Source organism: Sphaeramia orbicularis, chromosome 3 (assembly GCF_902148855.1).
Source record: "Sphaeramia orbicularis chromosome 3, fSphaOr1.1, whole genome shotgun sequence".
NCBI lineage: Eukaryota > Metazoa > Chordata > Actinopteri > Kurtiformes > Apogonidae > Sphaeramia > Sphaeramia orbicularis.
The window spans coordinates 47423919-47439741 of NC_043959.1; the positions used below are offsets into that span (position 1 = coordinate 47423919).

Genomic DNA, 15823 nt, shown 5'->3' on the forward strand with positions numbered 1-15823 from the left:
TTTTTGGCAAGATTGTGTATTTTTACTTTATCTTGTTCTTTCCAGCTCAGCTCCTACAGTGTGTCTGAAATACACAGTGTACAAACAAAAGTTACACTCATGCTGTTAAGTCACCTTATGAAGAGCACATTTTTATGCCCAGCAAGAGTAAGGGTGAGTATTTGACACTGCACAAAAAAATAATAATGCATAAAAAGTATTGTTGCTGGTTAATCACTGCCATATAATTGTAATAATTCAACACAAAAAATTTACATTGGTTGTAGTATATTGAAAATAATATAGTTTTTTTAAAAATCTGAAAACATGGTGACATCATGACAAAAACCTGGCTTTTAAAGCGTTAAAATATTTTAAAATGAATTAATGTTTGAAATCAATAATTAGGGCAGATGTACGTGAAAAAATTAACTCAATGAAGGCCGACTATAATATTAATTTATAATATTTTTTATAGCTTGGCTTTAATAATGATCATGATGACCCAATCATATTTTGCAAGGCTGACAGATCATAATTACAATGATGTCAAACACATTTTATCTCACTTACAAGAACAAATTCAATTATATGACAGCTTCCATTAGTGCAAACTGTGCTGCTGTCTGATATACTAGATCTGATGACTTTTAAAAAGAGTAAATTCCTGTCCCACACCAAAAAATAAAGAAACTTAGTTTAAATGGCTGAGGACCAATTTTAGCTTTGCTACTAGAGCTACAATCATTCAGAGCATTCATTCATCCAAACATAATACCAATGCACCATACGCAAAACCATCAATAATCAAGTAGCATCTACAGTGAACATAGAGTAAATTCTAAAAGAAGACAAGTGGAAAAGCTTACATAACCTCATGGAGAATGGATGAACAGTTTCTTTCAGTTCAGTGGTTTCCAGTCTCAGTGCATCCTCTGTAATAACTGTTAATAAAACAGGCCACACACCAGATACTTTTTGGTCATAATAAAACTATGAAACAGTGTCATTTCTTCACTGTTGATATAGATGTACAAATTTGTTCGGTCACTGGCTGGCTGCCCATCAACCTGACCAGACACAAAACACACAAAGGAAAACACACACAATACTTGGAAAAGCAAAGGTTTGTGTTTAGTGTGCACCTGCAGATTTGACATCAAGCATTAAACAAACTGTGACTTTAACTGTTTTACTGCTGATCTGAAGTAAAGCTATGAGTTACAGGCTCATGTCTGACATGTACTACACATGTTAGATAGAGGATGCACTCACTGGAGCATGAGACATAGAAGCTATATTTGTACATGTGAGTGTCTACACCCCCATGTATGACTGAGAGATGAAAGGTTTCAGATTTAGGTTTCCTTAACCCTTTAAGACCCAGTGTTACTTTTGTGGTAGTTCCCAAATGAACTTTTCTGTCTATTTAACCTTTCTTAAGTGATTTGTCACCATTTATTGTACTATTATCTTCTGTATTTTTTCATCGTAAATCATGTATTTTCCTGTATTACAACCTGTAACGCCAAACATATCATATTTGATACATGAGTTTTGAAGCCTTCTACATGATCAGTCTGATATTTTTTTTCTTGAAAAACCTGATGTATTCAATTAGATACACGCAATACACTGATGATCCACCAGGGAGGAGGAATTTGTTCACCAGAGGCCTTTCCAGTTACAAAAAATTGTCATTAATGAGAAGAGAGGCAGAACTTTGTCAATTTTGAAAAGGAATTAGCAATTTCTTAGACATGTTTCTGTTATTTTTTGTTTTTGTTTGTTCAAAAATAATAATATTTGAGCATTGAGACCCAATGTATCAAATATGATGGAAAATTGAAACTCATACATGGAAATTGATATTTGAAAAAAAATTTTTGGTTGTTCAGAAAGACCAATAAAGGCCCCAGTTTCAACGAACTGGAATTTTCTGTCAATGATTTAATGGTTCTGGCTTCACAGAGTTAATTTACTGATCATGTAGATATTCAGAAGAGCTCAGAGTAAATTTGAGGGTTATTATATATCAAAAATAGAGAAAAATTGAGAAAAAGTGACTTTCTCAGCAAATCTACCATTAACTGAACATTAAAACACCCATCTGTAACCACTGTCATTGATCCAACTCCATAGTTTTTACTGGTGAATCAATGTTATAGAAGATGACAGTGTTTCCACGTTCATTACAGAGCCTCTGAACGTCCAAATGGGTCATATCTGATGACCATGAAAAGATGAAAACTGTATTTTACTTCAGTTATTTACATTTATTGATAAGATTAGTGAATCAACCGGTATTAAACAGTTTATATCAGTAGATGGTTTTGGCTGACAGTGGATGTTTGGGTCTTTATGGGTTAAATATCTCTAACAATGAGAAACAATAAATATCCAGTCAACCAACTGTTCATTACAAATGGGGTAAACACCCATTACACAAGATGGACATGTTATTTGTCATCCAGTCCAATGGAACAGCAAGAACTGACACAAATAATATTAATCCAGTATTAGATGAGATCCTGTGCTACTTTATGGATATTTCAAGGTGTTTGACCACTGAAAACAATAGTCTGGTTTGATTCTGATCCATGTTGTCTTTATTTCATGCTTCTGTTCATTCCTACTGTGAAATCTCAAAATAATGGATAAAAATACTCCCAAAAGAAATAATTGAAAAAAAAAAAAAAAAACCTGAACCAATGATACACCATCTGTTGACTGATATATTTTAGATACTGTAAGGTTGTGGGCATTAAGTAGGATTTTTACCTACATCATTTTAGGAAAAAATGTATTTGATCCTTGAGATCTTGAATTAGCATTACTGACAGCAACAGAAAAAAAAAATCTAAACAAGACAGCTGGACACAAAGGACAAAATACCTGACCATGAATGATAACCAAATGATTTTGTGTTCATGATAATAATTAAGAAAACATTAAGTTCTGATTAAGAAATGCCAGACTGTTGAATTAATGGATGAAATCATTTTAACATTAATCTATGTCATTTCATACAGTAGAAGGGAAAGAAAAAACAGTCCACATGTGGCGTGTAAGTGCTGCAGTTGCGTCATCATCGTGTGAGGGTCTGCATGACCATAATGTGGCCGTTAACCCTGAGTGTGTACTCAGAAAAACTGAAAACAGTCCACTGTCGGGTGATAGTACATGTCAGCTGTGACAGGTTCACTTCTCTTGTCTGAGACAAGGGCAGTCCAAACAGATAAGACGATCTGTCCTCAACTCGAGCTGATCAATAATCTCCTGAAACAGCCACTGAAATATCATTTAATTATTCAATCAATAGGATAATTTAAAAATAGGCAGATAGAAAGATAATCTCAGAACATAAACATAAAGCATAAAGGGCTTCACTTAAACTGTAAAAATATTTGAATAGATGCAGGAAATGTATTCTTTGAGGTTAATCTTTTATGTTTACCTATTAAAAAAAAAAAAAAGTTAGAGGTGTTTCCACATAACAGTCTGTAATACTAGCAGTATTCAGTGTCTGGCTGAAGCTCTCCTCCCCATTCATACCTTTGCTCTCTCATAATACATGTGATTTACACAGTCCAGCCCCCAGCCAATCAGGATACAACTAAATGATCTGAATCCATAAAACCATTATTCCATGAGTCACCTCTCCCTCTGGACAGTATAGTAAAATGTGTGTTGATTTCAATCATTGTGGTAGTGTAGATACTTCTGAAAACTTTCTGCATTCACAGACCAAAGGATCTGAGCTTCATTCATTCTAATCCTGTTGTCCTCACCTGTGGGAGACGTATTGGCCTGAAGGACTAACAGTGTTTGACTGTCCAGGTGTCTGACATGTCTGTGGTTAAAATCCTCTGCTGTTTGCTGTTAACGTATCACCTCTGTGAGGGGAAGAAAATTAAAGGACATGGACCAGGTGAGTGAAATGTCATGTTTAACCAACCCCAAAACTGTTTTAAATGTATTTTTAATGAATGGATGTAAAAACTAATTTCAAAGGGAAATCTATCATTTATTTTACCATTCATTTTTTGGATATAGTAGCTGCATATGTTCAGAGTTGTCGTCTGAACTCCACAGTTCAAACAATATATTATGCAATTGACTTCCTGCCCCAAAACTGGCTGATTATCCCCAAAACGTACCACAAAACATCAAAAATCACCTTCACACATATGACATTTAGAGCATTATGTCCAAAGTATAAGTGGGCATCGCAACGTGGGTAATGGCGTACCCCTTACCCACATAGCCTAAGTGTGGAATATGCAGTATTTTACATCTGTTCTTCTTGATATGCTTGATTTTGGGGGGTATTTTTAAAGCTTCCTTTCTCTTATAAGAATACAAGTTCTGTTTGTTTGAAAAAACACAGCTGTGCATCATGTTTGTAAAAAAGAATCCTCCAGTTAATATTTTGCAGTTTAACAGAGCAATGTCACTGTGGGTGGAAACAGCTGATCTCCAGTTTTAACATTTATCTGAAGACTCACTGCACAAAACATGTGTATCATGGATTCACAAAACATTTAACTGTTTAAAATCTACTAAACAACATCATGTTTGAGCAGATTTCTATACATCTGTTTGAGATATTTCCATGGCTCAAGCAACAGTCACCCATTGCAAAAACTGAATGTGGAAAATCTGTCATTGAAAATGCTCACTGATGTTTTTTCCCCACAAATAATTAGAAAACTGTGATCAAAAGGAAAAAATCCCCTGAAATGCTTTACAGAACCCTTAACATGTTATAATACACACACGTATGTCTCCAGTCACAGCTCACAGAATAAAACACAGCACCAGCTGATTTTTTACATGCTTTTAGGACGTTTGTTTTGCAATATTGAGCATAATAAGATTTATAAAGTAATCTTTAATTGCAGTGATGTGATGCTCTTTTTAGTTAGTCATATTGATTACCTCCGCCAGGAGGTATTGTGATGCTTTGTGTGTTTGCATGTTTGTTTGTTTGTTTGTTTGTTAGCAAGATAACTCCAAAAGTTATGGATTTTCATGAAATTTTCAGGAAAATGTTGATACTGGCACAAGGAACAAATTATTAAATTTAGGTGGTGATGGGGGGGGGGCAGATCTGTCTCGGTGGAGGTCTGCACTCTCTGAGTGCTTTTCTTGTTTTAATTGTTTTTAGTGTTCATATGGATACACAGTCATAACAGTGAAGAGACACACGAAGACGGGCTGGGATTTAAGGAGCAGAGAACAGATGGATGATGGATGATAGATGGATGGTTACTATTTCCACTGCTGAGATGTTTTCATCATGGGCTTCATATCAGCAACCAGAGCGAAGAGCATGGCAGCTATATCAAAGTGTGTTAAGGCGCCTCGGTTTCTCATGTTATTACCATCAAAACTTTAAAATAATAAATGACTGACACAGATCAGAAAGAAGCCACAAAGGAAATGTAATGATATATTTGTTTGGAGAAGGATCTGTAGTGTTTGTGATAGGAGGTTTCTGAGCTGTGGGTTTAAACATGTTAAGGGAGGAGGAGTTTGTATAAGAAATTACGAGAAGAGTCTGGCACACTTTCACTTGACGGAACTTTTAGTGAAGCCAAATAAGACTGCATGACCTGGAAGCACAGCAAAGTGCTTCTGGAAAGGGCGTTGGTCATCTTACATGGGCTCCAACATAAAAAAGATTGATTTGTTACTGTTAAATCTCAACTAATTACATCAATACATGAATTTGAATATTTTCTCTGCTGTCAAACTAACATATACAGTGAGTCTTTTTGTAATTATTCACCATAAAGTAAACATATGCAATACCTTGGCGTGTTCAGATATACAGAGTTATCATCCAGAGTAAACAGATGACTCTTGTGCTGTTTGATTTCTGAATGTAGCCGACGCAGAGCAGAAGGCCGTTCCACAGGTTAAAGAGCCGTATGTCAGCAGTTCAGTCTTCAGCCTGTTTTTACAAGGTGAGGACACCTGCGCACTGGACCCTCTGCAGCTGCAAACGCTGACCTCCTGTGGCTTCAACAGCAGTAATCCCCTCATCATCATCACTCACGGGTGGTCGGTAGGTCACCTCACACTGATCTTCCACTTCACTTCACTGAACCAGTGGATACAAAACATGGAGCTTGACCAAAATGTAGAAACAGCTGCTGGCAGAGCTTTAGGAGTAAATGGTGCGTGGCAGTTAGGCGCAAAATTCTGACATGACAACATAATGTGTGAAATAAACAAGGAGACTTGGGCTCAGAAACAGATTTAGATCATTTCATGGCACTGACCAACTGCATAGATATCATTCACTATTAAGGAATGCCTGATTATTATTTCAAACCAAATTTAAATACCATGGAGTAAATCATCAGTGTATGCAGCATTTTTATGCAGTTTATGAATGACATCATCAACAGTCAAGTTGTGCTGGACATGAACCAAATAGATGACACAAACATTTGAAGTTAAAAAACACATTTACATTTTTATTTATGAATCTAGTTTTATCACTGGTCTGCAAGTAAAATGCCCCCAGAATAAAAGTAGCAGAACTTTACCAACTTTGAGTCACTAATATAGAAAAATTAAGATAAAAAAAAAAAAAAAAAAAAAGCCAATTGGCTGTAGTTTCCAAGATACAGTCTTAGGTCAAAATGTGAAATTGTGAGAATTAATGAGAGAATGTGTTTTACTTTAAAGGAATGTTTGTCTGTGCTAGTAGATGTACTTCAACATATTTTTTTTCTAGTATAAATCTATTTTATAAATGTACATAAAACATATATATATACAGGGTGTCCCATAAGTCTCCATACATAGGAAAAATAAACGTTTCTTGACATAAACCATTTTTATTTATATAATATGCTCTATATGACTGCCATTTTGTCAGGAACACATTTCAATGCGTGTCCTCCACTGCTGAAGAACTATAAAGAAGAAATATAAAGAAATACATGTTTGAACCATGTGTATTATGTCTCCTATGTATGGAGACTTATGGGACAACCTGTATATAAATATATATATATATATATATATATATATATATATATATAGAGAGAGAGAGAGAGAGAGAGAGAGAGAGAGAGAGAGAGAGAGAGAGAGAGAGAGTAATAACACTTTTGTCATTTGTTTTCCATTTCATCTTCTTAAAGCAGGGAATATTTGAATAAAACCACAGATTTGTACAGCAATGTTTGAAGCAATTTTGTTGATATTTAGATGTTACATTGGTACTGAAGAAGTATGGTTTAAGAACCACAATGGAAGATTTGATGTCAATATAGGTATTGGCATTAGTATTGAAGATTTCTGAATGGAAAGCAAGAGATCTTGAAACGCATTTTTTTCACTCTGCCACTTTAGTTCTTGTTAAGTTTATAAAAAATAAAAAAATAAATAAAATTAAAAAGAAGGTCACAAGGCCAAATGAGTCCAGACTGACCCAGCTCCAGAGTGATGGATGTATCATGGTTAGAAGAGATGGAGAAGAGATGGTGGATCATTGATTACCCATCATGCCTAGTGCCTACAGTACAAGCCTGTGGGGGCAGTGTTATGATCTGGGGTTGCTTCAGTCGGTCAAGTCTACGTTCAGCAATGTTTTGTATCTAAACGATGACAGAAATAAATGTTGTGACACTGCTAAATTTAACAATGCAACAGCAAAGGCGTACCATATTCAAAGCTAAAAGCTAAATAAGGCCAATGCTAAATGTTAGAGGGTGGGACATTTTTTTGGACAGGTTGTTCATAATGTGTGGAGTAAATTTCTTTTACTCAAGATGTTAAATTGGTTTTGAAAAAGTACCGTTGAGGAAGCTGTAACAAAGCCAAAGCATCAATATCAATATTAGCATCAGTATTGGCAGTGGAACTGGTACTGGTACTGGTATTGTTATTGTATCAAAGACATCTGAACACCTAGCCAGTAAAAGTCTTAAAACCTTGTACAAAATAACATGTAAATATTAAATAATATATTCAGGAATGCTTTAGACCAGAATAATTCTGATTTCTAAACCACAGTCTTGTGTGTCCTAAGGTGGACGGTATGATGGAGGGTTGGGTGCTCAGATTAGCCTCAACCCTGAAGACAAGTGTGATCAACATCAACGTGGTGATCACAGACTGGCTGACTCTGGCTCACCAACACTACCCCATCGCTGCCCAGAGCACACGCACCGTCGGAAAAGACATCGCCCACCTGCTGCAGCTACTTAAGGTCAGATTTACCCATTTATTTTCAGAAGTATTAAGTCTGGAAACATTTTTGTCCTCAAAACTGATAAAGAAATGTTAAACATAATCACCTTAAACAGTACAAAGAGAAAGAAAGCACATTCACCATTAAATAGTTCATATACATGAGTAACATAATGGCTCTTTATAAGTACAGTATAAAGCGTTTGTTAATTCTACCTGAGCACATTCTATAAGTCCAGGGCCTTTAACTGTTTTCCTTCAATAACCTACAAAGGACCATTTATTTATGATAAGTGACAAAGTTATTGAATATGAATGATGATCCTAATATGTTTGTGGGTTTATGAGGTGGTACAACAAAAATAATCATTCTCCCTCAGTAATATTTAATACAAATGATTTATCATTATATAACAAGACACAAAAATAAAAGTTTTAATGGCATCAAAAATGAAGTCCAACAAACTCAGACTATGCCCCCCATGCTGAAGGGAGGCGTTTCTCATAATTAATCCATTAGTAGTTTGACATTTAGTAATTGCTCTTGTTTGACCTTGTGAATTTAGCAAAGGATATTAACTTTATAAATCAAAAACATCTCTAATCACTATTAATAAACAGTGATTGTCATGTTATTGATAGTTATTTCAAGTGTATCATAATGACTAATGTATAGCAAATTTGCAACTAATGTACAAACAACTGGCTAACAATAAACATGTGTTGCCAAGATAATATATTTATCATATTTAAGTTACCAAATGTGTGCATGTTAAATTCCCCAACAGGAATATTACCAATTCCCACCTAAAAAGGTCCATTTGATTGGCTACAGTCTTGGTGCTCACATCTCTGGATTTGCAGGAAGTTATATGGAAAGTTCAGAGAAAATTGGAAGAATTACTGGTGAGTTTTTCTACTCTCTGACAACAACATATTTATAGGTGTTTCAGGGGTTTGATGAATCTTTTCTTTAAATGTCTGTCTGTCCAGGTCTTGATCCTGCAGGGCCCCTGTTTGAAGGAATGTCTCCCACAGACCGACTGTCACCAGATGACGCAGAATTCGTCGATGCCATTCACACCTTCACCCATGAACGTATGGGCCTCAGTGTGGGCATCAAGCAGGCTGTGGCACATTTTGACTTTTACCCCAATGGAGGAGACTTCCAACCAGGATGTGACCTGAAAAACATCTATGAGCACATAACCCAGTACGGACTCCTCGGTATGAAAACCAACATTAAGAAACATATCGGACAAAACAAGGGAACATAAAAGGTGTATAAATATGTTAATAATAATTATGATTTGAGTTTAAATAAGCACTTTAATAACATTAACTGCATGCAATAGAGTCTTTCTGTAGGAGAACATTGTAGAGTATGATATTGGGCAGGTTGGGTTATGTAAATTATATGATAAATTAACTAGTTGTACTCTTTGTATGGCATATTACAAAATAGAAAAAAAAACACCCTTCTACTTTTGTTTGTAATAATGAAGCCAAAACTGTAAACTTTTGCTAGACTTTATGAAGTCTGTAAAGGTAAGACTTGTTTATTTGCATAGTCCAGGGGTATCTTCAGGACCCAGTCTTCCAGAAATGCATAATGAACTGCTTAACATCTGCATTGTGCAAGAAATTTGCTGCATAATTTACCATAGAAATTAGATGAGGAAGTAATGTCAAAATGTCAATTACAGTTAAACTTTATAAGTAATGTTAACATCACATACTAGGCACCAACAAAATCCAAATGTTAATGTACACAAACATGATTGATTCACAACTGTTTTTGCAGAAGTAAAACATTTTTCACTTGAAAGTAAGAAGCTTTATTTCAAGTTTTGTTTTTTTTTATAGAGTTCCTCTCCACCTGAAACACATTTAGTCATCTCTTCTGCATTTCCATGGATTTGGTGAAGCCAATGTTTCTAAAAATGTTTTTTAAAATATCAATACTATGCACGTGATTGAGAGCAAGGGATCTCCCCAACATCATGAACTGCTAGAAATAGATGTTTTCAATTTTCAGATCCAGGTTTGCAGAAGTGAGCATCTGAGATCAACGGATCAATGTAGCAAAAAAATAAACATTTGCATTATGTTTCAATATTAAAAAATGAACATGTATGAAGGCAGTGACTTGCACACTGAAAACACAGCATGCAACATTAAAAAATGATGATGAAAAGAATAGATAACACTGGTTTTTCCCTAGTTTCATGGGAATCAATTCATCTTTTGCTTGTTGACAGTCCCTCAGATGAATTTAATTCTCTGGAGTCTAACTAACACAAGTGGCCCTGGGATTTATGAGGCTTCTCGATTCAAAACACATCCGCATAATATGACAGTGTGAGCCACATTAAAGCATCTGTCATCCTCGGGAGTTAATTAGGAACATGTGCCTCCTTCCTCTGCTCTGTCCATCCCTCAGAGCTGAGGTGCCTCCAGGCTACAGACATGGACTCTTCAGAGCAGACCAGTACAGACATAATGAGATGCTTTTAGCAGATTTGACAGAAGGGCAGTCTGATAGATGTCGGACTTTTAGGAATAATGAACTCAATCTAAGTCAGACACTATGACTTAGGTATTCTACACCTCTCAATGCACAGAAGTTTTATAATGTTACATGGATTTGGCTCTGGTCAAGGCTGTTTTAGATGAAAGAAAAGATCAATGTGTCTCTGATCTTAGATGTGAAATGTGTGTTTATTTCTCCTAGGTTTTGAGCAGACAGTGAAATGTGCTCATGAGCGATCTGTCCATCTGTTCATTGACTCCATACTGAATAAAGACAAGCAGAGCATGGCCTACAGGTGCAGCGACAACAGTGTATTTGACAAAGGCGTCTGCCTCGACTGTCGAAAGAACCGCTGCAACACACTGGGCTATAATATCAAGAAGGTCCGCACCGTCACCAGCAAAAGGTTCTACCTCAAGACACGCTCCCGGATGCCTTACAAACGTATGTGTGTGCATTGATCCTATAAAACAGATGCCCTCTGAATGCATGTATGGTATTAACAGTAGATGTTTCTGTTTGACACACAGCAGGGGTAACTTACTGTGTTTACAGGATGCACAAAATGGTCACACATCATCCATTAGTTAGAAAAATACATGTTATATCGTCAACTTTTTTTTTGCCTAAATAACCAAATACCCAGTTTCTGTCTGCGGTTAAAATTTTTGTGTTTCCTGAAAAATCTGATTTTTTTTTTTACACTTCTACTTGACAACATCTCAGAGACATACACCATACACTCTGCAGGTTTAGTTTGTTTCCAGTTTATATATATATATATTTTTTAATCCTCCTCCTGTTCAGTGAGAGCTATCTATCTTCAAATGTGTTCATGATTTGAATGTTTGTGATGGATGAAAAGAGTATTTAAGCATTACCACAAAGCTGAAAGCCAATCTGTTTTCCTCATGAACAGTTGATTTTTTAAGGATGCATGATTTTTACAGGAGAGTGTCAGCTTATAGATGGAAGTTAAACACTAACAGGGACCATTTTATCACAAAATGACTACTATTACTTTTCATATGTTAAGTATACAGTCATGGAAAAAATTATTAGGCCATTAAAAGTCATCAGAAACAATGGTTATGCAATGAAGTACTAGCTCCTGTGTGTATCATGTGACTAAAACAGACAGAAAAGAAAACATGGAATGCCTAAAAGCACTGTTTTTGGCAGTACAATGCCATAGCTATTGATGCAAGAACTTAAGTGAGTTTGGTTATTATCAAGAAAACATGGAAAATGGATAGATATCAGCTCTGAAATTAAACTCTTATGAGCTATTTTTGCTGTTATCATTATATTTGTCCAAACAAATGTACCTTTAGTTGTACCAGGCATTAAAATGAACAAGAAATTGAAGAATACAAAGGGGTGGTCTAATAATTTTTTCCACAACTGTAGTTTGCTGATGATACCTCATAGTTTTATCTTTGAAAGTTTTGAATGTAGAACTTACTAGTGCCAGTGCTAGAACGTGAACTTGGAGTATTCTGTGTGTTATTAGAACAGGTGAAAAAAAAAAGCTTGTACTGGTATATCAGCCAGTATCAGCATCAGCATTTAAGATATCTTTTCACTAATGGCACTGACAGATATTTGTCAGTCATGATATGTTTAGTTAAGTTTGTTGCAAATTTGTAATTGTGATTCTGTGTTCATTCAAAGATAATGTGATGAAAGACTGAATGACTATTTTTATGTTCATATTGTAGATTTCTATGTTAAGATAGGGGTAGATAACAATAAAAATAATATTAGGAAATAGAAAGTAAAATTGTATCTGCATTAGCTATTGACCAAATATAAGCGTATATAACAATATTGGTGCATCCCCATTAAAAATCACTGAACACTTGTCCCCCCACTGTTTTATAGGAAATTTGAATAAAAAGTGAATATAAAACAACCAGCTTTATCCTTCAAAGCCATTATGTGTAGCATATTATGCAAAAAAAAACCCACCCATTATTTAATATAATTTTTAAAAGATATATCCGACACAATTCGAAGCTGAATGTTTTTTTCCATCTTAGTCACTTGGTCTTCCCCTGTTTTCTTCTTTTTCCTCTGCAGTCTATCATTACCAGTTCAGAATTCAGTTTGTCAACCAAATGGAGCGCATCAAACCCTCTCTCATCATTTCTCTCACTGGAACAAAAGAGGAAAGTGGAGACCTACCCATCACATTGTGAGTGCATGTCCTCGTATCTGGCTTACATTAAATGATATTTTAATATAATATACAGCTGTGCTCTCAACTATATGATTAAAGAAAGCAAGTTACAGACAACAGCTGATACACAGGGCAGCATATTTGGCTTCTGCATGAAAGAAAACTATAAAAAAAGATGGGCGGAATAAATAATTTACTCATGTGTATCATAAAGGGACAGTCTTCCTTGCATGCCAACTATATGATCCTTCATGTTCTGCATATCAGAGAGCCTCAGGAAACCAGTATAAGAAGAGGAACATCTCATGTGCTGCTTTATTTATAGACCACAGCACAGAATATTGGTGTTGTCATAAATAATTGTGAGCTAACTATATATAAAACACAATTCTGTCACAGCACTGATCATGTCACAGGTAACAAGACGTCCACCATTCTGATCACCCTGGACAAAGACCTGGGGGATCTGATGCTGCTCAAACTTCACTGGGAGGGACCGGCTCTGTGGAAGAACGTCTGGAACCGAGTGCAGACCATCATCCCCTGGGGTGGCCAGGGGAGAAACCCACAGCTCACCGTGGGTAAAATCAGTGTCAAAGCAGGCGAGACGCAGGACAGGTAGGTTTATCTGTTATCAGGGGCAGGCGACAGTGATAACAGCCATGGCCATACGCAGGGTGGAATGTTTTTTATGACAAAGTTACATCTTGTAAAAAAAAATAAATAAATAAATCATACAGTTTTGATAGTGTTGGTCAGTAAATAGAAATAGTACAGCACCTCAAGACTTAATAAAGAGTAGATTGTGACTGTACTTCGCTTCCTTTTGCTCAACCCTTAACCCATAAAGACCCAAACAGCCACTATCAAACAGAATAATCTATTGATCTAAAATGGTTAACAACTTCTGAACCTCTAAACCTATTAATATGTAGAAAAAAATGCTGTAAAATGCAGTTTGTCATCTTTTCATGGTCATCCTATATGACCATGAAATGGACGTTCAGAGGCTCTGTAGTGAACGTGGAAACACTGTCATCCTCTACATCACTAATTCACCAGCAAAACCCATGGTGTCGGATCAATGACAGTGGATGAAGACACTTGTTTTTATGTTCAGTTGTTGATGTCTTTGCTGAAAAAGTGATATTTTTCATGAGTTTTCTCTGTTTTTGATATAATATCCCTCGACCTTAAACTGAGCTTTAATGAACACCTACATTACCAGTAAATTAATTATTGAAAAGTACCTGATTTTCACTGAAACCACCACACACACACACAAAATACAGAGGATATTATTATAATAAATGGTGATAAATCATGTAGGAAAGGTTAAATATAGAGAAAATCAATTTGGAAAGTGCCACAAAAGTAGCTCTGGGTCTTTATGGGTTAAACACCGAAGACTGTTTTTGTGGAGAACTTTCCTCTTTATCTAACCTTTCCTAAATGGTTTATCACCTTTCATTATAATATCATCCTCTGTCTTTTGCATTTTGCAGTAAAAATCAGGTTATCTTTAATTAACTGATCATCAGAGTAAATTCAAAGGTTATTATACCAAAAAGAGAGAACTGAGGAAAAAGTGATTTTTCAGCAAAATATATCATTTGCTGAGTGTATGTCTACAAACTCTGTCCTTTATCAAACTACATGGGTTTGACTGATAAATGAGTGTTGCAGAAGATGACAGTGTTTCCATGTTCACTACGGAGCCTCTGGATGTCCAAATGAGTTATATCTGATGTCCATGAAAGATGACAAACTGCATTTTATTTGAATAATTTACATGTATTGATAGGATTATTGGTTCAAAAGACATTAAACATCTTAGATTAGTAGATGCTTTTGGCTGCAGGTGGACTTTAGGTCTTTGGGGGTTAAATGAGGAATAATGTTAATATAAGAGGAATACTTTACAGTTGAAATACTAGAAGTGAACTTGAAAAACTCTCTTGTATTGAGCTATACAGCAAATACAATGACCCTTTGCAACGTATTTAAACTACATTTAACTGTTATATTTGTTTAGCTTGATCTGAAAATTTAACACATCACAGTTTAATAAGTTCCCTGGTAAATAAAGATACAGAACATCTTGTGGTGGCCCACATTTGGCAGCAGGAAACCTACAGTACAATGATATAGACTTTGAACGCCACCTAGTGGACTTTTTCAACTTGTGTCCTGCACATTTTTTATCATGGACTCTTACAAACAACTGCTCACTAAAGCTCACTGTTTCTGCTCCTAGGACGTCGTTTTGCGCGATGACAGATGACGAACAGTCTATTGAAGTGGCTCAGGATAAAGTGTTTGTGCGCTGTAAAAACGACACACCAAAACAACGCAGAAGAAAACTCAACTAATGAACTGAGTCCCTACGTCTGCTCAGATGGGTGGTGAAATAGTAACCTGTTCTTACCCACTTCAGCAATTTACAACTTCAATATAATATCTAAGCTTTGTGTTGCAGTTTTGCTTCATTATAGATGTGTCTCAGGGGTTGAAGTAACTGGATTTCAAATTGTAAACCACAGACATTGAGCACAAAGTCAGAAGTTCAATGACATTTTGATAACAGCAATTCCATGGGACGTAAATGTATTTTTTAAGTGTGTGTATGTGTTAAAATAATTGAAATGCATCTGTTAATTAATGTCAAGCCACTGCAATAAATATTCATTCTTATTTTCTATTTTATTTTGTGGTAGACTCTTTTCTTCACCTGAATGTTAGTGGATATGGTTTCTGTTCATGGACTAACAATTGGATTCATTCCCAGTTAAAAATCACACACACTCAAACATGCTGTAGTGTACTGAATACTAGAATACAACATTAATCTCCATGGAAATGTAGGTGAAATGTTCAATGGGTTGGATAACAGTAAAAGCTCAAATAACCAACCAGCA

General features: G+C 35.6%; 1 protein-coding gene across 1 annotated transcript; it reads left to right on the top strand.

Moving 5' to 3' along the window:
- The first annotated feature begins 3644 nt into the window (after window positions 1-3644).
- lipca (lipase, hepatic a) lies at window positions 3645-15611 on the top strand. The gene is made up of 9 exons (XM_030123343.1): window positions 3645-3910; window positions 5874-6052; window positions 8030-8209; window positions 8979-9096; window positions 9184-9417; window positions 10925-11167; window positions 12806-12920; window positions 13305-13523; window positions 15163-15611. Exons 1-9 carry the CDS (start codon window positions 3829-3831, stop codon window positions 15275-15277), a joined length of 1485 nt encoding a protein of 494 aa, XP_029979203.1. The 5' UTR covers window positions 3645-3828; the 3' UTR covers window positions 15278-15611.
- Window positions 15612-15823: the final 212 nt, after the last annotated feature.